The 25,069-nt window shown below is 41.0% G+C and overlaps 3 protein-coding genes across 4 annotated transcripts; 2 read left to right on the top strand and 1 right to left on the bottom strand.

The window, feature by feature from the left end:
- Positions 1 to 246: 246 nt before the first annotated feature.
- LOC117542644 lies at positions 247 to 5,392 on the top strand. The gene is made up of 5 exons (XM_034210447.1): positions 247 to 323; positions 693 to 1,081; positions 1,184 to 1,325; positions 1,704 to 1,918; positions 5,050 to 5,392. Exons 2-5 carry the CDS (start codon positions 706 to 708, stop codon positions 5,067 to 5,069), a joined length of 753 nt encoding a protein of 250 aa, XP_034066338.1. The 5' UTR covers positions 247 to 323; positions 693 to 705; the 3' UTR covers positions 5,070 to 5,392.
- On the top strand, positions 1,943 to 4,730 carry LOC117542645 (uncharacterized protein PFB0765w-like). Of its 2 annotated transcripts, none has more exons than XM_034210450.1 (2): positions 1,943 to 2,514; positions 3,925 to 4,730. In XM_034210450.1, the coding sequence occupies exon 2, from the start codon at positions 4,012 to 4,014 to the stop codon at positions 4,672 to 4,674; it is 663 nt and encodes a 220-aa protein (XP_034066341.1). In that variant the 5' UTR covers positions 1,943 to 2,514; positions 3,925 to 4,011; the 3' UTR covers positions 4,675 to 4,730. The 2 variants fall into 2 exon arrangements, with proteins under 2 accessions (XP_034066341.1, XP_034066339.1); XM_034210448.1 differs by having other exon boundaries at positions 3,922 to 4,730.
- A 1,463-nt stretch (positions 5,393 to 6,855) lies between the features above and the next one.
- On the bottom strand, positions 6,856 to 16,753 carry LOC117542561 (transcriptional repressor scratch 1-like). Its single transcript, XM_034210297.1, has 2 exons — positions 15,781 to 16,753; positions 6,856 to 10,476 (listed from the first exon to the last, which is right to left on the bottom strand). The coding sequence occupies exons 1-2, from the start codon at positions 15,896 to 15,898 to the stop codon at positions 9,701 to 9,703; spliced, it is 894 nt and encodes a 297-aa protein (XP_034066188.1). The 5' UTR covers positions 15,899 to 16,753; the 3' UTR covers positions 6,856 to 9,700.
- Positions 16,754 to 25,069: the final 8,316 nt, after the last annotated feature.

Genomic DNA, 25,069 nt, shown 5'->3' with positions numbered 1-25,069 from the left:
ATCTTAATGAATATTTTACAAATAATCAATGACCGTTTAGTGAAGAATAAAAGCAAATGTTCACAGTTTGCCCATGCTAGTTATTAACGTGATAATTTATCAATATGCTAATGATTCATTAATACTTCAGAAGGCGCTGCATTGAAAGGCTCTTTTGTAAGCTTACCAGAAGCAGGAGAGTGGGGTAATTTGTGCCAAGGGGCAAGTATTGCCACCCCTGTTATCTAGAAAACCATAGAAGAAGTTGGTCATGTGACCACATATTTTTGAAGACGCATCCATTTCAATCATCCTGCAAAGAAGGGAGACACATGGCTTGAGAGGTAAGCACATTTAAGTTAAAAAAACAATTGTTTGCCCTCCAAAGTAAAATTTCTATGATCAAGGTTTTTTGATTGCTGTGTTTCAACAATTTAGACAACTTTGAAAACAGTTCACACATGTTTTAGTGCTTTAGTAAGCTACACCATGAGTCTATACAGTTAGCATGATGCTAGCTCAAAACAGCTGGGGGATGCATTTTTTTCAAAATGGTGGGCTTGGGGTGATTTGTGCCAAAGGGCCTGGGTTAAGTTGTGCCAGTGGCACAACTTATGATTATTTACTATATATTACTTTATTGTATTTTATTGTTATTGTACATTGTATTCTTACATTTGATCACTAAAACTATGTGACATTCTTAATTTTAGACCAAAATCCATCATGCCACGCAAATACAAAAGGAAGACAGACAGGGTTTCAACTCCTCTTGAGGAGTTGGAAAGAGCAGTGAAAGAGGTGCAACAGGGGAAGACCATACGTCAGGTTGGAAAGGAGATGAAGATCTGCAGGATGACCATAAAAAGATATATGGATAAGAAAAAAATAGGAGAAGTAACAAAGCCAGGCTATGAAAGAACAGCAGTCTCCAAACGAGTCTTCAATGAGAACATGGAGAAAGAGCTGGCTGACCATATTAAGACACTAGCAGCAATGTTTCATGGCATAGGTGTCATGAAATGCCGTGAACTGGCTTTTGAGTTCGCACAAAGAAATAGCATTGACATGCCTGCCAGCTGGACCAGAGACGAAAAAGCAGGTTAGATCAAGTATAGGCTATTGGATAGTTATTTGGAGCGGATAGCTTCAACTTATCTGAATGTAAACTGCAATGTGCTGATAAACTTTTAACCTTTTCTAGGACCTGATTGGTTCAACGCCTTTAAAGCACGCTACCATTTGGCATGCCGCGTTCCTGAAGCAACCTCTCTTGGAAGAGCTACTGCCTTTAATAAGCACAACGTGGGGGAGTTCTTTGATAACCTCTCTAAAGTGATGGACAGGTAACTTAATAATCATCTGGCTTTGACATGCTGATATGTTCACATGAACACTCTGAGCCCCCCCCCCCCCCTCTCTCTTTCTCACACACACACACACACACACACACACACACACACACACACACACACACACACACACACACACACACACACACACACACACACACACTCACTCTCTCTCTCTCTCTCTCACACACATACCCACCCACCCACACCCTGACTAGGTAGCCTGGCAGCCTGGCGAGAGGGCACAGCATCTCTAGAGGGTCTTCTGTCCTCGGCAGCAGAGTTCACATTTACACACACAACCACATCCAAGTATGTTAAAACTGCTTTAAACGTCTCTGATCATCAGCACTACCTTTTATTTCATTTCAGGTACAGCTTCCCTCCACACATGATGTACAACATGGATGAAACTGGTGTGACGACAGTGCAGACACCCAAGCAGGTTGTCACAGAGAAAGGGAAGAAACAAGTGGGTTCAGTAACATCTGCTGAAAGAGGAGAGCTCGTCACTGTGGCCTGTGCAGTAAACGCCACTGGAAATGCAGTCCCACCCATGTTCATTTTCCCGCGTGTCCGCTTCAAGGACAGCCTCCTCAATGGATCACCAGCAGGTTCCATTGGTCATTGTACAAAGTCTGGATGGATGAATGAAGACGCCTTCCTCATCTTCCTGAAGCACTTCATCCGCCACACCAACTGCTCCACCGATCACCCAGTCCTGCTCATTGACAACCATGAGTCTCACATCTCACTCAAGTCAGTGACAATTGCTAAAGAGAATGGGGTCATTATGCTCACCCTGCCACCTCACACCGTTTGCAACCATTAGACAAAACTGTCTATGGACCACTCAAAACCTACTATAACCGAGCGATGGATGGGTGGATGCGATCACATCCTGGGCGAACCGTATCGATCTATGAGGTCTCGGAACTTGTGAAGCAAGCGTTCCTCTCTGCAATGTCACCAACAAACATAACCTCAGGTTTCAGAGCAACAGGCATATACCCTTTCAACAGGGACATCTTCCCGGAAGAAGACTATGCACCATCAATGGTGACAGACAGGGCAAATCCAGAAGATGAACCCAGTGCCACTGCTGACCTGCCTGGAGAAGAGCCCTCCACCAGTGCAGCTGGTCACCTGCCTGGACCATCTCATGAGCCAACACATGTCACAGGTATTTTAAAAAACAGTCTGGTAGGCCAATAGTGGCGGTGCGCATAGTGGCATGGCTCAGGCGTACCCTCCACCTGACCACTAGGGGTGTAACGGTTAACAAACATTTCGGTTCGGTACGTACCTCGGTTTTTTGGTCACGGTTCGGTTCGGTACGTTTTCGGTACAGCAGAATTTTTTTTCACAAAACAAAACATATATATATATTTTTTTATTATTATTATTATTAAACTGTGAATAATGTATTCACTCAAATAAATACAAAATATAATAAAATAAACATTAAGGTGCAGCATTTCGATGAACTGAAATAATCTGTATTTGAACTTTACTGTACTAGTACTCACAAAACATAAACTATTAGTTTTGGGTTTTTAATTATTATTAAACTGTGAATATTCACTCAAATAAATACAAAATATAATAAAATGAACATTAAGGTGCAGCATTTCGATGAACTGAAATAATCTGTATTTGAACTGTACTGTACTAGCACCTAAGCAGCCAGTTTGACATTAGGACTTGCTGTCATTGTATTTTCATTTTTTTTAAAAGAAAAATTAGCTTGTCCACATTGCTTGCCGAAAGGGCAGATCTGCTGGCACTAACAATGTCTCCTGATGTGGAGAAAACCCCCTCGCTAGGGACAGAGGTAGCAGATACAGCCAGGTAGCGCTTTGCTAACATGGCAACATAAGGATATTTGGTGTTTGTAATAGCTTTGGCTCGGTCTAAACTTTCTGCGAGTAGTGGAGGCTTACATGCTAGCGGGAGTTGGGTTTGCACTTCAGTCTTTTTTTTCTTTTTTTACCGGTGATATTCACGTTCGGGTGATGCCTTTTCAAGAGTGTGCAAGTTTGATGTATTGCCAGCCGCGTAACCAATTTTAGTTGAACAATGCCGACAAACAGCTTTAGTTCAGTCCACCTGTCTTTGTCCGTCATCCTTGTACGTAACTGCGAAACCAAAATGTTCCCAAACCGGAGACTTCAATGATGCTGGAGGATTTTCGAGCTCAACTTTATCTGCGTTCGCCATTAATTTTTGACAGTTCCTCAAATTACTGACTACATTTGAACGCATCCCTCTGACCAGCTCTCATAGTATGCCTCTCATCCAATGAAATGACTTGCTCGCTCTATGACGCGTTGAACCCAATGTGAGCAAATTACTCCGAATGCTGCGACGCAGCACCTGAGATTACTTCCAAAAAGTTATTCACGTTCTCAATTTTTTACGTTTAACGTTATATTCGTTCGGTACACTTCGGTACACACCTGTACCGAACCGAAGGGCCCGTACCGAATAATTTCGGTACGGGTACGTGTACCGTTACACCCCTACTGACCACGTAATCTTGTTGTTCCCTGTGTTCAATGACAATAAAGTTCCTTTCCTTTCCTTGAAGCAGATCCAGACCCAGGAGAGCCACCTGCCACTCTGACAAATCCCGAGCACTTATCAAGTGACAAATCTGGTTCTTCTGCTCACTTGGGTTATGTGTCTCCAGAAGTCATTCTTCCCTTGCCAAAAGCCACAGAAAGAAAAGAAAAAAATTGTAAGAAAGAAAGTGAAAACAAGAATCGTGACCGACACACCTGAGAAGATGGAGTTGGAGAAGGCTCACAAAGAAAAAGAAGATAAAAAGGCTGAACAGGAAAAGAAAAAGAATGAAAGAGAGAAGAAAAGGGCTCTGAAAGCTGCAAATCAAACCAAAACCAAGAAGAAAACAGCTGTGTACAGTAGCTCAGAAGAAAGCTCCACCACCAATGATGAGGCAGAAGATGGCCTGGAGAAGACACACAGCAGAGAAAAGGAACGGGCTCTGAAAGGGTCAAAACCAACCAAGCCCAAAAAGAAAGTGCTCTCCAGTAGCTCAGAAGAGAGTGACTTTCCGATTCCACTTAGCGATGCCACTCATTATGAGAGTTCAGATGTCCAGAGTGATGATGATGATGGTGACAAGGATCTGTCTGCTGGTGACTTTGTCATTGTGAAGTTTGCAGGTAAAAAATCCAAATCCTATAACTATGTTGGATTGGTGGAGAATGTTGAAGGTGACGAGATCAGTGCAAAGTTTCTGAAGCAAAGTTGTAAGAGGTTTGTTGATGGAAAGCCCATCTTCACATTTACAGCCCGTCCACACAGCGGCGTGCGTTGAAGCTTCCAACGCTTCTGCCCATTCACTTTGAATGGGGTGACGTCACTTTTAGCCGAACTGCATCGTGGGAAGCGACGCGGAGCGTTGCTGGCGTGGCTCGCTGCAAAAGTTGAGCAATGTTCAACTTTTGACGCCTCTGCAGAAGCGTCAGCCAATCGAATCATATGCCAGTACAAGCTCTAGCCAATCAAACCGCTGCTTGTGTGTCAGGGGGGGAGATTCATGTGATTGGTTGTTGGTCGAGTGTCAGACACGCCCGCCGGCAAGCGTCGGCGCACGCCGCTGTGTGGACGGGCCGTTAGAGAGAATGATGAAGGAGTCATCCCTAGAGGTGATGTGCTCAAGAAACTACCCACACCACAAAAACTTGGTGGTACAGCCAGAAGGGAGTATAAGTTCACATTCCCCTGCAGCATTGACAAGTGGGATGTTCAGTAGTAGGCCGAATCTGTGAAGAGATTCAGATGCAGATGATTTGCAGATGATTAGGTGCTCATTTTGGAATTTTAATTTTGTTCTGAGTATGTGTTCATGTGGCGCTAGGCCTTGTTTAAGCAAATTGGCCACACCACAAAACTTGGTGGTACAGCCAGAAGGGAACATAAGTTCATATTTCCCTGCAGCATTGGCCAAGTAGGATGTTAGGTGTTCATAGGCCTTGTTATAGAAAAGTGGCCTTTGATGTTGTTAAAACTTTAAATAAACATTAAATAAATAATTTTGTATTGAATTTGTCTTGCTTTTATATAGCATTATTGTTTGTGAGATTAAAATGATCTGTTTTACTTCAATTATCAATGGCACAATTTACCCCAGTGTATTGTCTCTAATGGCACAACTTACCCCGCACCGGGGGCAAGTTGTGCCACAAAACCACTTTTTTTTCTAAAGCTATATTTCTCAAACAGTTTATTTAAGATCCGAAGTGATTGTTCCCAGGGATGCACAACATCCTAAACTATATGTACATATTTTAGTTGGAGGCATTACTGTAATCCCCTTGCTTTAAAGGCACTTTAAGTAAAAATTGGCACTACTTACCCCACTCTCCCCTACAGATCATTTTGAAGGGCTTTTGTATAACAGCCGCTAACAAACAAACAAATATTAAAATGGTTTTTTCCGTTCATTGACTCTTCACATAAAGGTCAGTTTACTCATCCTCATGAGTACTGCTGTGATAAGCCTGTGAAAACCGCTGTATGATGTCTTATCCGAGCATGGAGGAGCTTTATCAAATTGTTAGTGTATTCTAGAACCCCGAAGGCAGGAGAGACTGAAAAGAGTCAAGGGAAGCTTATAAAAGTTAACAGCATTTAATTACACAAAAGATGCGGTGGTGTACAAAATGAAATGTGCGAGTGGAGGAGCTCTCCTCATCCTCCAGGTCAGCAGGTAGAAGAGGTCAATTCTTGGCTTGCTCTTCTTGTTGTCATCTGAGGTCTTCTCCTATTGGCCGGCGTCGTCGGGGGCGGGTCCAATGCAATTCCTGCCTTTTTCTGTTGTTAAATTATATCATTCTGGTGTCTGTGGTTATTTGAACATTCCCTAATAAACGTTATTCAGCGGTAATAAATGAGTGCTAAACCCAGTGTGCTCAGTGTACAACATCACATGTCATTTTACCTTTAATTCACGGTTTGAAAATGCAGCATTTCGCCACATGCTAATGCTAACCGGAAGTTAATAATTTTCAGAATAAAAGTATTAAGTTAATAGTTAGTGAACTTCCGGTTTTTCAGAATAAAACTGATTTAAATTAAATAGTGTATTTAATTCAAATTACGCCATACCAACATTGATTTTAATTTCTAACAAAATCCGAGAAATAATGACAGAGAGTTGCATTTTCAGGATATTCAGTCTTGCACAATATACGCCACCAATGCTAGCTAGCTAGCGGGGTATTAGCTTTAGCTAGCTAACTACGCTAGATAACTTAGCTATGTTCCACACAACTGTAACGTTATCTTAACTGATGTGTTTTATCCTGTGACTCCAATGTTTTTTTCCCGAAGGGAAGGGAAAAGATATGAAGAGAAAGAGATGACGTCCATTGGGCTTTTGGGAGGGACTTTGCCTCTATAAGTTGAATACTTTTACCTTTGATAATTGCATACATTTAAATAGTGAAACTTGTGAAAGGTTCAATGAAGCAGAAGAAGAAAATCCCAACACAACTTTTTTTAACTAGTTTTTATTTAGGAAGTGAAACAAAATGCCCAGTGTTGTCTTTGTGCTTTACATTGTTTAAAACTGCCACTGGAGGTCCAAAAAAACCTCAGAGGAAGAACTCAAAACAAAGAAGGAAGCTCCAGAGAAATTCAACATCCTCATCCTCATCCTCATCATCATCATCATCATCATCATCATCATCATCATCATCATCATTATCATCATCATCTGCATCACTGTCACTCTATACAGATCTGTAGAAATTGGTGCTTATTTACAAGGCCTCTTGCCACAGTCAAGTTTTCATTCACTCTTAAAAAAGGTGTGGTGAAGATGCTCTCCCACAAATATGTAAAACAATGACACAATGTGTAATAAAGGAGTTTATTTATACCATGTGTCACTTTTAAGCATATTTTCATGTGTCATTTAAGGACAACACAGCGTGTGACATTTCAGCATCTTTGTTGTTGTTGATACCTTTGATTCATCAGTGTAGAAAAAGGAGAAAGAGGTTGTTATTTCTACATACAAGGCATTGTCTACCTGAATCTAAACTCTTTCATTGTGCTACTATCTTTGAACAAAAAAAAGTTGTAAGATATAATTCGTAACAGGAAGTGCTTTTATATAAGAATAGGTAAACTAGCTTGTGGCTATATTAGGCTACGGTAGTTCAAAGTAGACTAAGTGTTTGTCGATGCACTCTGGTGCTGAAATATTGACAAAATGTCTTCTTTTCTTCTTCAACAATCACTTTAATTTCATTGGGGATTGCCACAACAACCTCACAACAGCTGTTGTAAAGTTGTTTTTCACCTATTCAACTACTCAAACCAAGAACTTAGAAAGCACCAAAGCTCTCAATCGTTCTGGTTCTGGGTTTGTGTTTTCATCCATGTTTCAGCACCAGAGGTCTATGGTATTACCTTCTACTTTCTACAATATTTTTAGAATAATAATACGAGGCAGGCAGTGCATAAACCATGTACAAAAAGACCCGTCCCGACCCAACCCAGAGCCCTCCAACTGAAGGAGTCGTGTCATCTGTGTGAATCCCTGGAAGCACCAACAGCTCCTAATGCTTACATAGACATCATTGTCAACGAGCTAATGATGCCAAGATAGAATTATGGTTTTAGATAATATTACATACTAATCAGCAGAGATTGGAAAACCTACTCTCTTGCTAATTTGATCTGTTTGAACACTTTACCATTAGAGAAGTCACTGGGGGAAGCCTCTCAGAATCACAACAGTGTCACACTCCCTCCACATACAGAGCTCTTAACCCAACCCTCCATATTTAACACTAACTTGGTTTGCTAACTCCCTGAAATTTCCTTTCTCATAACTACATAGAATAGTGGTACTTGAAAAAATCAAGATGTTACAAGCAGTTATGACTCACGTCTCTTCAAAAATATCATGCATTATTGCTCTATCGGATATGACTGAAATATTGCCCAAGACAGAAATTTGCTCAATTTGCCTGTTATCTAAGAGGTTTGGCAAAATATCCCAAAGATTCATAAAATTGGCATAGATTCCATTATTAGGCTATAGTTATTTTTTGCATGCAGTAGTTTTTATAATTAAAGTGGCGGACAAAAGTAAAAAGGTATTCGGTAATTAGAAAGTGTCAAATGCTTTGGCATATTTGTAACAAAGGCAAAATATAACAAAGTAAGGTGCAAATCAATACCTTTACAAAAACATAAATAAATAAATTAGGCAATAAATAGACACTTAAAAATACCTAAAGATGAGCACTGTGTGGCCTTCTGGCAACAAAAACACTTTTATACAACACTTGAGAAAAGGTTTAACCTTTAGAGGGAAAATTAAGACATTTTAAATGTCTGAATCCTCATCTGACATTGACATGTAAAAATAAATAACATCATATTTAGGTTGTAGGAAAACACTGTTTGTTGAGTAACTATTCCCTTATACTTTCCACAGGTTACTGTCAAGTAAAGCACAAATGCCAGAAAGATAACTTAAAAATATGTTGTATATCTGTGTCCATTGGGTTAAAGAAAATCACCATAAAGATTGTTTTCCCACTCCAAAGGTGTACCTTGCCATCCCATGGTATGGAAGATTTGTAAATGATCACAGTTCAGTGTAAATGTGTCAGTGGCCAACACAGTAAACAGTAGGCAAAGCATGTCCCTAGTGTAAATTAAAAGCTTCACAAGTATTTTTGCTTACTTGCAGAAAACAAATGCAGTGTGCTTTCATTGTTTTTAGATGCTTGATCTCCTTATGAGTTCCATCCAAAGTCCGTTTCAAAAGCAGGATAACACCTTTATCCTTAGATTATGAATGTTTTGTTTTATTTGTCTCTAAAAACCATTACATTGTAAAGTTTATTGAATCTCTTTGCAAGAAGATGTGATTCATGCTATATGTGATAGTCCTGTCACAGAAAGACAGAGATGGGAGAGGAATTGTGCTTCAGTGTTGATTCGTCATGGGTTGAAAAAAAGAAGTGGCACGAGGATAGATATGGACATAAATAGATCTAGGTATCTTCAAAAATTATGAGCTAGATGTACTGTGCTTCATTTATCCACGTGTATACTCAAAACAGCCTCAAAAGTGGACCTATCTCGTCAAAGCAGGTGGCGATCTGAATCACGCATCGCAAACTTTTCACCTCACTTCCAAAAAAGGAGACAAAGGAGGGATTGGAGGGTTTTGATAAAAATGGACTTGTCCTCAATCTGTTATTTTGCCTCATGATCCTTGCAGAGAAGACTCTTGTTGGAGAAAGCATACAAAGTAGGGTGTGAGGCCAGCTACATCTGATTTAAACAAACAAAAGTCAACCTTTTGGAACCAATCATTCACTCAGTGAGCTCATCGGGGAGAAAGCCCCCTTGAAGCACGCCGACTCGTAGTGCTTGTTCAGGTAACTCTTGAGTGCAAACGTCTTGTCACAGCGTTTACACTTGTAGTGCTTGAAGGCCGAGTGCGTCTGCATGTGAGCACGCAGGTTTGACCGGTCGGCGAACGCTTTGCCACAGTGTGCACACCCAAAGGGCTTCTCCCCCGTGTGCGAGCGCATGTGGCCCTGCAGCAGCCACGGCCGGCTGAACGCTTTGCTGCACACGTCACACTTGTGCTTGAGGTCATGGGTCAGCAGGTGCATGGCCATGGCTGGCATGGACACGTACACTTTCCCACATGTGGGGCACTTCTTGGCCATCTTGCTGTCTATGCTCCGGTGAGTCTGCTTGTGGCGGCTCAGGTTGGAGGACGTGGCGTAGGACTTTCCGCACTCGTTGCAGGAGTGCCTCTGGATGGTTCCTTTGGCGTTTCCTGTGGACTTCCTCCGTGACCGTCCGTCCATGATGAAAAACGCATCCACTGTGTACTCATCGCTCACCGCCGCGTCCCCGTTGATGTATTCACCTGCTGATGAGGAAACTTCAGATCGCGGGCTGTCCGGCTGGTCCGAGTCGCCGTGGACATCACCATGGATACCAGAATAGGTGTCTTCGATGTGGCTATAGATGATTGATGGGCGGACAGGGGAGGCGACTTTAGTGATGACAGGTGACTCACTTCCGGCCATAACATCATATGGGGAAGGACTAAGGTAGTCGCTGACGTAGCCTGAAGAGAGAGAGAGAGAGAGAGAGAGAGAGAGAGAGAGAGAGAGAGAGAGAGAGAGAGAGAGAGAGAGAGAGAGAGAGAGAGAGAGAGAGGTAAGTCATCTGACCAGGACAGGCATTGATTGGAAATTAGAAACTGATTGGTTGGAAAATCTTTAAAGAAAAGCTACATGATCGCTACGAGAGTGATACCTAAACTATAAAGGGAGGTGAATGCAATCCAAGAATCCTTTCTTCTTTCCTTTGACAATTTAGCTAAGCTTTCAATAAGAAAACATGTAGGTTTGGAAATCACTTGCACTGCACAAGATAGTACTTATGTTATACTGTATGGCCTCAGTTTTTGTGTGATGTATCTTTAGGGCCTGATAGAGCTGGGATGTCAAACACAACCTGTAAAACCAAACAGGTGCAGCGTGTTTAAATATCTTTACAGGGATCTTGGATACTTGTGAGTGAATTACTTTCATCCACAGAACCCCAGCGCATCCACTGCTATACCTACTGTATACCTTTACAAACCTTTTTCTTATATTGTTAAAACAAAAGCCACAAATCAAACTCAATGTTCATTCATTATTCAGAGAGCTGCTTCACATGTTGTTCCCTGATATTATGAGTGATTAAAACCGGCTGTCTCTGGTTTCTAAATATCAATTGGGCCACCTAGGTCACATTACCAACATTTTAGATTTTTGTTTTCACATTTACACTTGCATCCATACAAGACAAGGTCAGCACAGGGGACACAAGTCAGTTCTTAAGATGCACCCACACTGTAAGGGTTTTTATCTAAAGCGCAACCCTTTTCTATAAAGCAGAGAAGATGGGAGGAAGCAGGAGAAGTTGAGGTATTTATAGTGGTAGTAAAGTGGTGTTATGTATTTGCCAGCAAGGAGGACACTCTTCTTCTCAGTGGGACATTTTTCTTTTCTTTTTCTTGAAGTGTTCAACAACTGCACCTTTCCTGTCAGGTCTAAGGCGGCAGAGAATCACCTCTGAGCTGTCAAAAGGTTGACTTTTCAACACATTCGTCTTTATTACAGCAGCCAGGAGTCTAGTGCGTTGCTCAAGGGCACCGTGACACTGATAACTGTGCATTGACCATAACCTTTCAGCCTCCTTGAGTATTGTATTCTTAAGCAACATGAATATTTATGACAAAACTGATCAATTATTTGTTGCCATGCTATGATGTGAGCTGCGTCAGTATTTCTATTATTGGTGTTTCTACACTCAACAGGCTGAAGTCCAACAAACACAAGGAGAGACTGGCAGCTAGTACCCCCACAGCCATGACTCCTGTGGATCTATGTCGATCAATAGCTCTCCATTTCAATTAGCACTCTGTGAGCATTTAGACACAGGCAGCAGAGGAGATACCATTGCTGGTAATATCATTTCATGATGCAGTTCTGAGAAAAGCTCAGAAGTCGGTCGATAATATGATGAGAACAAAAGATGGATAGATAGAGGGGGATAGAGGAAAGTGGAGTGAGAAGAGGGATGGCGGAGACGAAATAAATAAATAAATGGGGCAGGAAAAATGAGTTGTGGCAAAGTGAGAGTGGTGTTACGCCAGATATGGTGGTTAGGTGGTTTGGCAATCTGTTTACAGCTCTCATGATGATTTCACATTTTGAATTAAATCAAGACGGAGTAATAGAGGAAATAAATAGATGACGGGGGGCAAGAGAGGGAGGGTTGTAAAGAGTTAGAGAGAGAGAAAATCATGAATATTCAATCATGGCACTCTGGAACAAAGTACTGTGTTTGTGTGCGTGGATGTTGTTTAATAGAGCATGAGGAACCTGGAAATATGACCAAGTGTTCATATGTAACCCATATCAGGTTGACTTGGAACAGCTTTAGTCTTGGAATGTTTGCAGAGCTTCACATAAGTTGCTCTTTACAGGCGAACAACATACTTGAACTGGTGAACACAAAGTCTGTCTTTTTTTATCTGAAATTGTTGCACGTTTAAAAATAAAAAGCACATTTTGTGTCAGGTTTAAACACCTATACTCAAAAACGTCCTTCATTCATGTTTTTTGCAAGGTTTCTGTGTCGTCTGACCTATTTCTATAATGCATACAAAAACCTATGTACTTGTTGTGCAACAGCCTTAAGTAAAAGAGTCATCTTAATATATTTGCAAAGGGAACATTCCAGACAGTGGTGATCTATTGCCAATTTCATTGATATCTTCCCAATATTTGCCACCACATAATGCTTAAGACCAGTGTGTTGTATGGATGGGAAGACAGACTAAAAAACAGTACACTTCTGGTGAAAAATGTCTTGTATCCAAAGTTATCCCCCTCCAGGATTTAGTGCGTGTCATGTCACCTCTTCTGTAGCTGTTTGTTTACTTTCCTGTGAATGTAATTGCACCAGACTGAGCTGAGTCTATGTGACTGACAGGTAGCAAATAAAAACAAACCCTGCTTTAGGATGCAATATTCTTGAAGAGTGTGGATCTCATTTCTCTCACAGAAGCTTTGTCTATGATCTCTGCCAATTAAACATGACCGTTCCCCGGTACCCTCTTTTTAGAAAGTGTTTTGCTAGCCGTAATTGCTGACAGTACCCAGACAGTACCCACCGTCTGGGTACTGTCTCTGCTTGTTTGTCTTTGTCTCTCTGCAACTGTCTCCGTCTCTGTCTCGCTGTGTCAACTCTGTATTCATTTCAAAGCACTTTAGCAGCATTAGAGCTGATAGCTGCTCTAAATGCTTATTAAAGATTAAAATACTCTGCCAGCCGAAGCCATCCTCCTTTTATGTGTCTTTGAAATACAGAGAATTAGAAAGAGAGAAAAAAGATGGAGAGAGAGCGAGGGAGAGAGAGAGTGACAGAGAGGGAGTGAGGGAAGCTGCAAGCTACAATTTAATTTGTGATCTAAACTAGCAGTAACTGACACACACTCGTACGCTTTGGACACTTGTAGGTCACTGTGTGTGTGGTGTGTGTGTGTGTGTGTGTGTGTGTGTGTGTGTGTGTGTGTGTGTGTGTGTGTGTGTGTGGTTGTGTGTGGTTGTGGTTGGGTGTGTGTGTGTGTGTGTGTGTGTGTGTGTGTGTGTGTGTGTGTGTGTGTGTGGTTGTGTGTGTGTGGTTGTGTGTGGTTGGGTGTGTGTGTGTGTGTGTGTGCGTCTGTGTGTGTGTGTGTGTGTATGTGTGTGTGTGTGTGTGTGTGTGTGTGTGTGTGTGTGTCTGTAATGCTGTGCACTCAGCTGTGCAAGCTGCCTGGGAAATGTGCCTAGTTGACAGAAACACAGCAGTGTGTGTATGTTCATGTGTGTGTTTGTGTGTGTGTGCAACAAGCTGCAGTTGCTTCAGTCAAACTCCTGTTATATTTATAACAAGGGATAGCAGCCTCAGTCTTTACATGCTTGTCACCCAGCTGCTGCTGCTGCTGCTGCTGCTGCTGCTGCTGCATGTTTCTCTGTTTCTCTGTTCACTCTGTCTTTGGAGCACCTGGGATCTCTTCATCTCACAGGTGACCTTGGTACAATGTGAAAACCACCAGGTTGTACTAGGTTGTGCATTATTCTCCCTGTGCTGGGTGACAGCCACAATTTCTCCCCCCACCACTTTAAAGTGGCACTTAAGAATGTCTCACCACTAGGGGGCAGAAACAAGCTGACAGACACACAAACCAGGCACATTATTTGCTTATTAAGGTGAAATGGCCAACCGGTGACAAAGCAATTATTGATGTGCGCATTGAGCAGACACAAGGCAACACAATTACTAAACTTTAGCCATGGTTTAATTAGCCAGCTAATAATAAGTTCAATATTCACTGTCCTTTTTTGCTCTAATTTGGTCTCCACTATATCATTGTTTTTCTCACCAGATAGCCTTATTATACGTTTTTATTTCAGAGCTAACTTTTAGAGAACATCTGCCTGCTGCAGTTGAAAAAAACACAACAAAGGAATTTAAAAAGGCTAAATGCTCCATACAGTATATGTGCACAGTTTGGTGCTCTTTCTCTCTGGATTTGAGACTGCAAGCAACTCGTTTTTACATTACACATAGTCACTTGATATACTTTGGTAAATGTTATTTCATTTTAACATGAAAAATGCTGCTTTCACAAAGCTCCTGTTGCATCACAATATAACACATTTTGTGTATTCAGAATTATAGAACGCATGGGAATCAATGAAACTTTGCAATATTGTTGAAATATTGCAAAGGGATTTACAGCAGCTGTAAAAACCCTGATTGAAATAACACACGAGGCAACAGAACAACAGAGAATCCAACTGCATGGTGATATAATGTATACACATAATTATTCATGTTCAAAAAGATCTGCTCTCTTGCTGCCTGTTGCGTATCAGCATTGAAAGGTCTTGGCGGCTCACAACAATTGCTTTGTTGCATATGTGTTCCCTGTAATGTGTGTGGACTAATGAGATGTACTTTGTGTGTGTTGCATCAAGATTCATTTTAAGTTTATAAGAGTGTGGGAAAGCCCAAATGTACAATTGTTACAGTTAAATTGAAAGACTAATGAGGCTTTATTTGCAGTTGTATAAGATGTTGCCCCTGCTGGTACAGCATTAATAATGGAGTTGCCAAAAAATTCACATTGGAAAGCATTAAAATATAAAAAATGTTTTATGCCCAATTTATACATGTTTTCAATTTTCAAGGAAAGGTGTGTCATCTTTATATAATAAGTCTGAACATGTTGCTTTTAAAAAAAATAAGATTTGCTTTATTTAACCATGACTGAGTCATCAAGAATCCACCCTGAGGAGGATCAGTTGAGAAACCCCTGCTCTCTCCTTTGACCTCTGAGCTGAATACTTCAAAGACTCAATGTGCATGTAATACATTACAGTATATCACTTAAACAATGTTTGTCTCTTTCACATCTCTGAGCATGTGGCTGTTCAATCTTAGTAGGGTGGAATATGTTCATTTCTCACTTCCTGCCATCTCTCTGACCTTCTTCTCCACATTATAAAGTTTCATGGAAATAATCTTGGCAAGAAAAAGACATTTTCAATGCCTTTGATTGGTACACTCTTGGGTAGCGACCGCCGTCTGACCCTGTAATTCCTTTTCCCTCACCCTTCAGAAACACTCATGACTAATGCTTTTAAATCTCATGATGAAGAAATACCCCGGATAATGTAGCATATACTGTGTGTGTGTGTGTGTGTGTGTGTGTGTGTGTGTGTGTGTGTGTGTGTGTGTGTGTGTGTGTGTGTGTGTGTGTGTGTGTGTGTGTGTGTGTGTGTGTGTGTGTGTGTGGCGTGTGTGTTTGTGCGTGTGTGTGACTCACCTTTGTCATGATGATGGAATCGCAGACTGAGGGCTTCTCTCCTGTGACTATATGAGCTCTCCAGCTGTGCCGAAAAATCGTCCAATTTGATTTTCTTCACCAAAAAAGAGCGAGGCATGATGGGACAGTAGTTGCTCCTTCACTTATGCAATACAAAAACACACCCTCCTTCTGTCTTCCACTTCAAACTCCACAAAAACCTTTATCTGAAACTCTTATTTGCTTGGTTTTAATAATCGTAAACTGGTTTCAGCTACTAAAGGTGCGTTCAGTCCCTCCAATTAAGATAGGAGACATGGCTTTTAAAGATCACACAAACCAATTGCTCCTCGTGTTTTCTAGCATACCTAAAGTCTACTTGTGATGTGTTGCTGCTAATCTGTTTTGCTCTCCACTGGAAGACCTGTAGAGTTCTGAAAGGTTAAAAATATGTATACCAGTTCCAGTTGTGGCTATCCTGTTTCTTGTTTTAATTATTTTATTCCGTTTCTTCAAAATATAAAGACTGAACAGTTTCTCAGAGCAGTTCTTCGCCGGCTCCTGGTCGGTCTCGTGCTTTCAGCACCGGACAGCTCCCCTTCCGCGCGAGACTCCTGTTTCTTCTTCGTGCCACAGCCACTGTCCGTTCAGCACCGGAGACAGAAAAGACAGAATAATAAGTTTCCCGAGGTTTGAATCAGCTCAGCAAGAAGCGAAACACAATCCGCTGGAAGCTCCCGAGCAGGTGAGTCAAATCAATCTGGATTTGTGTGAGTTTTAGAATTACGGTAGGAGATACACGAAGGTTAAAGATGTTTAAAAAGACAAACGTTCAGTCCACAACACGTCTTGACTTGATGAGCCAAATGTCATTGCAGTTCCTCCAAATTGTTGCTCTAAAATGTTTTTTAATACTGCAGTTGGAAGACCTCTTCTCTAAATCTCTCTTTCCCTCTCTCCTCTTCTCCTCTGTCTCTCTTCCCTCTACTTGGCGCGTGCGGAGCTGCGGCTCTTTCTGGTGCACGAGATCAGCTGTTGCCGTTTTATAGGGAGCGAGAGAGAGAGAGAGAGAGAGAGAGAGAGAGAGAGAGAGAGAGAGAGAGAGAGGGGGGGGGGGTGATAGAGAGAAGGAGAGAGAGAGAGAGCAAGAGGGATGGAAGTGCTTAATTTTATTCATCAGAGGAAGAAAAAAGAAAAAGAGCATCTTGTGGGACCAGCAGCGGCGCGCGGAGATGGCCTGGGAGGGATTTAATGGTGTGGTTTCAAGTGCACGCTCACTTGTTTTTTTCGTGGCAATGAAATTCATGTCAATATGTTGTTGTTGTTGTTGTTGTTGTTGTTGTTGTTTTTGCTTCTAACAGTTCCTCGTAAAAAGGGTGTAGTGGTAAACAATACACTAGACTTGATGATACTTCAAAAACGTTTAAGAAAAAGTCAGCAAAATTGGTAATCCTCATTTCTTACAGCTCACGAGTCAGTCCACTAGCAGAAAATCCTTTACAAACTGAAGTAAGAAAACATCATTTGGGGATTTTTTGACAGAAGCATCCTTTTAGGTTTTAAAGCCAAAAATATAAGCTATATTTGCACTTTTACACATTTACTAGCTTCATTAAAATGTGGTTACATCATAACATGTTTAACTGTAACCATAACCAGATCACTTTTAACCCCGGGAATAAAACTGTTGGTTTACAGAAAAAACGGCACCCTACTGCCTCATGATTTTAGCCATCCATGGGCTGAGAACCATCAAATCAACCTAAAAACCAACTTCTTGTGGTACTGAACGTGTACTGGACACAGGTCAATGCTTTTACACTGCAGTCGACCAATTGAGTTCCCTTTATGCAAACGAGCTTCCCCCCTGGGCCAATCAGATGTTCTCTACTTAAATCCAGACTCAGCATTAGCCAATGAGTTTAGTTAATGTAACTGAGGTGTAGCTGTTTTTACTGAATGGTCTTGCAGAGAAGGAGAGAGAGGGAGACAATGTCAGAGTCTCATGTAGGACTTTGTGTTTCACGCAATGTTCAGAGACATGCTGCAGAGCGATGATGCACTGTTGTGGTGTCACTTAAAGAAACAGACTTCTCCCTCCAGCCAGTAGACACACACACACACACACACACACACACACACACACACACACACACACACACACACACTCATACACACACACACACTCATGCAAAACCCTACCCCCATTCATACACATTCAGGCGGGCACGATGATGGTGTGTGATGTAATGCCGTGACGTGTATGTTTATGTAAGTACCTTTCAGTGAGGTCCTTGGAGTTAACCTATTGTTATACTTCATTGATAAATGTTTAAGCAAGCTGGTACGAGTATATATGTGTGCGTGTGTGTGTGTGTGTGTGTGTGTGTGTGTGTGTGTGTGTGTGTGTGTGTGTGTGTGTGTGTGTGTGTGTGTGTTTGGTTAAGTGCATTGCTTTTGAACTTATCAGTCTGGACTCCCTGTCTCTTGGCTCGTCAGTTATTGCTTCTTTATGTATGTGTTGATGCACTGCATTGAAGGCCTTTCTTGTCTTGCCTCAGAGGACTGTATAATATTAGATACAGACACCAACAGTATGTGTTTGATCATGAAGTCTGATAATCTTAAAAGGCTCCTGAAGTCAAGGGAGTCTGCTAAATGGGAGCAATACACCACATTCCTGTTGGACTTTTGATTCTTCTTATTGAACCAGCCCTATTTTTGTACCATGATTCCCCCTTTGAGAGTTATCGTCTTGAATACAAAGCCTGTTCTACCTGGTCAGCTATCTCAATGCCCATACAAGGTACTTATTTTCTCTTAAACCACTAGCTGGTTAACATGTAGCATTTAGTAAGGTCATTGTGTCATGAAAACCAAAAATATACGCCATTGTTGGCAACCTAATAGGTTTCTGCAACTTGTTTTCACAGTCCCAAATTGTCCTAAAAATAAATATGTTCTTGCATGTTTAAAATGGCTGAGTTTCAAGGGGAGAGTTGAAAAACAAGAAGAGGGCAGCCAAAGAACTTCAAAGTCTATGGTTTCAATATAAATGCATCTGATTAGACCCTCTGCACTGTCTATTTACAAAGGAAAAGCTATAAGAAATGGATTATTATCTAGTCTCAACATCTTTACTCGTCAACAAAACATCTATGTTTTTTAAAATCTATGATGTCTTTCCTGACAACTTGATGAGAGAAATTACCCTTAGAGTTCAATTTATAAAATGTATATCTTTTTTGACTGCACTGAAAGAGACAAATGCAGAAAGAGCAACCAGGCATAGATTGAAAGGTATCTGTCAGGTGGGTTTAGTGTGATTCTCTCACTGATTGTCTTTCTGACACACCAGCAAATACCAATTCTACCTGCTCTATTTCTATGATGGTGAAATTGTCCACTCGTTATTTTTTCTGCTATAGCCTGCTATACTGCTGAGCTCAGCACAATCTGTCTGTGTGTGTGTGTGTGTGTGTGTGTGTGTGTGTGTGTGTGTGTGTGTGTGTGTGTGTGTGTGTGTGTGTGTGTGTGTGTGTGTGTGTGTGTGTGTGTGCACATGTGTGTGTGTGTGTGTGTGTGTGTGTGTGTGTGTGTGTGTGTGTGTGTGTGTGTGTGTGTGTGTGTGTGTGTGTGTGTGTGTGTGTGTGTGTGTGCACATGTGTGTGTGTGCGTGCACATGTGTGTGTGTGTGTGTGTGTGTGTGTTAGATTGTGTGGGGACATGTGGAGACTGGAGACTCATTAACATAATAATAGACTCGGATGCATGTAGACAGGCAGGCGGTGTGCGAGCATGTGTGTGTGTGTGTGTGTGTGTGCGTGTGTGTGTGTGTGTGTGTGTGTGTGTGTGTGTGTGTGTGTGTGTGTGTGTGTGTGTGTGTGTGTGTGTGAGAGTCCTGTCAGGAAACACAATCGAAGGCTCCTTGTTGACTTTTCATTCCTTTGCCTTTAAAGAGCTATTCAAATGACAGGGTTTTAAATAAAACCACATTCAAATAGAAGGGTTTTTTACATATAAAGCCATATCTAGATGAAAGGGTTTGTAAACAAAAAACTGACAGAGAGGTACCGAGCAGGAGGGAGGAGAAGAGAAAACACAAGGAGGGGGTACATACACACAGAAAAACAAAGAGAGCGAGCTAAACTGAAAGAAAAAAGAGGTGAAACCGCTTATGGAGGGCAAATGCAGGTCAAATGGGGCTTTGAATGTAAAGAGTGAGAAGCAGCTCATGGTAACATAGCTGCTGATGGGTAAATGTAGTAATGGATAACTATGACTTGAGACGCATGTCAAATGCTTGAAACATTATAAACGCAGTTAAGGTTGATATGATGTAAATGGTGGTTTTTCATTTAGGAATAAACCACATCAAGAAGTGAATTTGGTCTTCAAATGTCCCTAACTATGTCATTTGTTTTCACTTCCAAAACATACAATTGTTTTCTAAACTGACCCTTCCATGACAGGACGATATTGTTTACTAGTGCATTCTCAAATGAAGCAGGAAACAGGAGATGATCGATACTTTCCTGATTTATAACTGCTGTGTATGGTAAGAGAAAAGAAAGATCATATTCTCTTACGTCAAAGTCAAACCACTTTAGTTGACCTAAGCATCCTGACCTCCGTCCTTCTGCATGTTCAGGATTCACAATGTTGATTTCTTTCTCCTGACAATCTAAGAGTTGTGATTTACAGAGCTTTGAGTGGCCGGCTGACTTAGACATTTAGGATAAGCAAATCTTTTTTTTGTTTTTTTGGGGAAGACCGTCTTTAATGCTCCTTTCATGTACTGTATATAGTCTTTGGGACAGCATTTACAAACGATGATAGCCATTTTTTAAAGCTGCAACATGAGATCCAGATCCAGGAGGACACAACGTTGTCAGGAGGTGTTTGTGTGGCTGTTTCTTTTCAACCTGTACAGATGGTGAGTCTTTGCATGCTTCCATAGGAGTTGGTTCAACCTATCGCCTTGTTCGACCCTCAGGTCCATGTGACGCTTTGTTGAGATTTAAGAAGTGCGCACATTAACTCCTCCTTGACCTACAGATATCCATAACACGCTTCAGAGACACTTACTTACATAGAGAACCCCCCCCCCCCCAAGGGGTCCAAAGATGAATCTCACAAGGTGATGAAAGGGATCGGATTTCTTTAATTTTAAATAAAGATTTCTCCACATGAAAATGTAGGTCGTTACAGTAAGAGTCCTTCAAATGTCACAATGGTAGCAAGAAGATATAGAATCAGAGTAAGCTTTATTGCCAAGTATGTTTTCACTTACAGTGAAAAAATAAAAATAAATAATATGATAAAGACACAATAAAACAAGTATTACAAAAATACTGACCATTTTTATTGCAGAATGTGCAACATTTCAAAACCACTTCTCAGAACGTTTGTCCTCGTAAGTAGACACTGCTTTGTTTGGAGACCTGCCTTTATTTACACACGTGCCTAAGTAATGTATTTCATTGTAACCATGCTAATAAAGCTTTATAAAAGATGGCTCAGTAAAACAGTGGCCATGGATACATCATGTCCAGTGCATTAACATGTGAACAGTGCAACATAATTCACCAAAGGCACAAAAAAAAGACCAGCTCACAGCTGGCCATAATAAAGCAAAACAGATGCAAAAACAACAAAATATCACCAGCAAAGGCGTCACGTCCGTGTCATTAAGATACATATATGACCCTGCATGTGTGCTATGAATATGTATGTTGTATGTATAAGATGTGACCCTGGACATTAATATGTATTGGGCCGTAATGAGGCGAATGGGCAGATCAGATGGGTCCTTCTTAACTGGTCACATGTGGCTCATTAGGATAGGGCCACACAGAGCACCTGATACCCTCAAGATGAATGCTGCACCCCCAGAACTATTTCATATCATATTGGTTTTAAACTGCGGGGCGGAGAGACAGAACACATGAGAGACAGAGGACAGATGAGAGACAAAAATCTACATTTGGATCTGAACTAACGTGACAGGAAGGAGGAAGAGTGAAGTTCAAACGTGAATGTCCTGAAGCAGGTCTTTAACTCCCTACCAATTGAAAAGGGAGGCTGCCCGTGTAGCTGACCCTGACCTCTGACCTATTTGTGGGTCATCAACAAAATGAACTTGTCCTGCACAAATCATCATCACACATCATCACCATAGCCTTGAACCCTGAGGGGACGCAGCAAATAGTATAACCTTTATCAATACTGGAAAGAAAACTAAATATTTGAGTACAAACACACAAAATTTGCAATAACAAGCTGAAATGTTGAGTAAGCATACAAAATGAATACCAGCAGAGAGGTGGACAGTGAGCAGCAGGACAGACACTCGGTCATATTAACTAGGCTCATGTGTGTCATTATATTAGGTTGATATAAGGCAGCTGTTACCCATGTGGGGACTGCGGGGGTTATGGAGCTAAATCACTGAAACACAGCCTCTCTCATTTGACTGTGTGTTGTCTTTTGTTACCACACAACTGAAGAGTGTGTGAATGACCAGAAGGCAGTAAACTTAGAACATGATTAGCTTGATGTAAGGGCTTTTAGATGGTGATGCATTTAGAAATGTAAGGTCTAAATGTTATAAAAGTCAGGCAGATAATGAGGCCCATATAAATGCAGCCACCTGATACCCTCCAACCTGAAACAGGGAGGATACGTGATACAGTAAAAATGTTGACGGAGTTCTAGCAAGTACGATTATACTCCCTGAACATTTGTAATGATGCTTAGAATCATATTTTCATCATCCTGTAACAGCTAATTCAATTACATGGCAACAAATGTGATGAAATTGCAGTTCTTACAAAACCAATAATATTGCAATTTTGCCATCTATGGCTCTGAAACACCGATCCAATCGAAGGACAGGGAATTCCTTGATTGCGCGAGGGTTGATATTAAACTTGGAACAGATTAGTTATGATGAATCCTGAGCTCTGCTTGAAAAGTTTCTAATGTTTGAGAATCATCAAACTTGTTGGTTTGGTAAAAACGACCGGAAAGCTTCGCTGTCCCCCGATGATTTAAAAAAGTCTTCAAATCTAAACTCTGAACCACAATTTAAACACATATATCTTTGCAAGATCTTCAGCGATTAACTAGCTGATGATGATGAATCATGGGTATTTTTTGTATTATGTTTGTACAAGTGAAAAGACATGTCTGTGAAAGGTAAAGCGTAGCTCTGTGTCGGAGTGAAGAATGAACCGCAGCAAATTAGATCACTCAAAACTGTGTGAAAGTTTTTCCAAAAGCGGTGGGATTCATTTTGATCTGTTCATATTTCAATGATTAAAGTCTTTGTCCCGTCTTGGATGACTATGTTTCTTGGATTCTGAGTTTCTCAGCTTTCTGCAATTTCATTTTATCTCTTTATATCCTGAATTGAATTTGCCATTACACAATGATCTGAACACCGAATGACATCGCTAATGTATTTCTCTCTCAATTCAATATACTGTAGGTGCCAGACATGGACAGTTTAAATGTACTTTAATGACAGAAATGTCTTTTTTCTTGCAAAGGACAAGCTTTAACATTTAGATCAAACGGTGTGCCAAAGGTTTGGACTGCCTGTACAACACGCTAAGTGTTACATGAACAAAGCTCATCAACAATCATTTTAACATGTGCTGATGTTTATTATTCCATTCTGGGCGTGAAAACCACCTTCATGAACCCAAGTCTGGGGCAACACATGTTCCCTGACAGATAGACGGATAGATAGATAGACAGGTTTATGAGTCATTAATTCAAACAAAGGCAGCTTATTAACCAGTCTGTGTTCGCAGCTGCCTTACACCTGACACCTTCAATCGCCCCTAGTCTCCATCACTGTGTGTGTGTGTGTGTGTGTGTGTGTGTGTGTGTGTGTGTGTGTGTGTGTGTGTGTGTGTGTGTGTGTGTGTGTGTGTGTGTGTGTGTGTGTGTGTGTGTGTGTGTGTGTGTGTGTGTGTGTGTGTGTGTGTGTGTGTGTGTGTGTGTGTGTGTGTGTCAGTGCATAGTCCTGTGGTGCCATAATATGATAAGACATGCTTTTACTGTTTCTTCTCTGGTGTGCCCTGCCCTCCACCGTACTCCCCAGGCAGACAGTATATCCAAGTAATCAAAATAACAAGACACATTTACGTTTTTTGACAAATCTTTTTTACATGAAGGACTCACTGAAAATGGATAGAGTACACAAGGCTATAGTGCACATAATTAGACATAAGTAGAACAAAAACAGCACCCAGCAATCTGACTGTGCAGTGCTTCATTCATTCGAATGGAAGTTGCTCAACTCTCAATTAGCTACAAAATGTAAAAGCTTGTTAAGGCGATAGATTGTATATGTTATGGCTCTGAAAGCTATACATTCATAATTTTTACGGAATTTCCTTCATTATGATGGCTGTGATCGGAATCACAACATACTATTAATACTGAGTATTGAATAGTACCTAATTGAGTAGGTTTTGCATTCCAAATGCATATTATGTGAGTTTCGTGCATGCAATTGGCAAGAGTTTTTCCGGCATGGGCTCACAGATATAATCCTTTGCCAGTGGCAAACCGTCAGGGCCTTCAAGGTATCTGCTGCCCTCAGATAAAACAAACAAAAAAAAATCGATTTAATTATATAAATAAAATGAATAAATGAGAATGGTATCTGTGTTGTTGATCTGTAATATTACAGTGTTACGTTGATTTGTTTGTCCTTCTCGGACCATGCACTACGCATTTCAGTGGTTTTGTGTTAGAAAAGAAAGCAACCAATCAGATCTTGTTCTGGGTCTCTGGGTAGAATATCCTTCAACCAAGGTATTCTACATCCTTGATCGAATGCCCTGGCCGTTGCACTGAATGAGAGCGTATGTTTGGACTGACAGTTTGATCAACCAATCATATATTGATTTGTAGCCAATGGGCGTATTCTTTCAGAGTTTCCCTCGGTTCCAGGGTATTCTAGAAGGGCCGCTAGTTAACTCGCTCTGGGGGGGGGGTCCAGTTGTCCTGTCCTTTTGCCAGGTTTAAAGCTGTAAATAAATAAATAAAACGTCTTCAGGCAAGTAAATAACAATTTAGAATCCCAATGTGTGGTCAATTTATCTAAATGACGGCTCTTTGGAAACTTGCTACAGTGTTTTTGTAGATGTGACTGATCCGCTGACTGTATGATGGTCAGTCATGTGATACGTTTTACTTTATATACTTCTATACTTTGGTGTGAACAACCTGCTGCTAGTTGTTTGAGAAAATACTGGACCTAAGCATTAAGAGATGTTGAAAAGAAAATGTC

The sequence above is a fragment of the Gymnodraco acuticeps genome, unplaced genomic scaffold, assembly GCF_902827175.1.
Source record: "Gymnodraco acuticeps unplaced genomic scaffold, fGymAcu1.1, whole genome shotgun sequence".
Lineage (NCBI taxonomy): Eukaryota > Metazoa > Chordata > Actinopteri > Perciformes > Bathydraconidae > Gymnodraco > Gymnodraco acuticeps.
This window is presented reverse-complemented; position numbering and strand designations above follow the sequence as displayed.

What these genes read in the sequence shown, in the direction of transcription:
- LOC117542644 (XM_034210447.1), top strand. Translation starts at nt 706, where the DNA reads ATGCCACGCAAATACAAAAGGAAGACAGACAGGGTTTCAACTCCTCTT. An exon ending in CTCTCTAAAGTGATGGACAG is followed by an intron (nt 1,326 to 1,703) that starts GTAACTTAATAA and finishes ATTTCATTTCAG; the next exon opens with GTACAGCTTCCCTCCACACA. An exon ending in CCCGCGTGTCCGCTTCAAGG is followed by an intron (nt 1,919 to 5,049) that starts ACAGCCTCCTCA and finishes AAACTTGGTGGT; the next exon opens with ACAGCCAGAAGGGAGTATAA.
- LOC117542645 (XM_034210450.1), top strand. Translation starts at nt 4,012, where the DNA reads ATGTGTCTCCAGAAGTCATTCTTCCCTTGCCAAAAGCCACAGAAAGAA.
- LOC117542561 (XM_034210297.1), bottom strand. Translation starts at nt 15,898, where the DNA reads ATGCCTCGCTCTTTTTTGGTGAAGAAAATCAAATTGGACGATTTTTCG. An exon ending in ATTCCATCATCATGACAAAG is followed by an intron (nt 10,477 to 15,780) that starts GTGAGTCACACA and finishes CTCTCTCTTCAG; the next exon opens with GCTACGTCAGCGACTACCTT.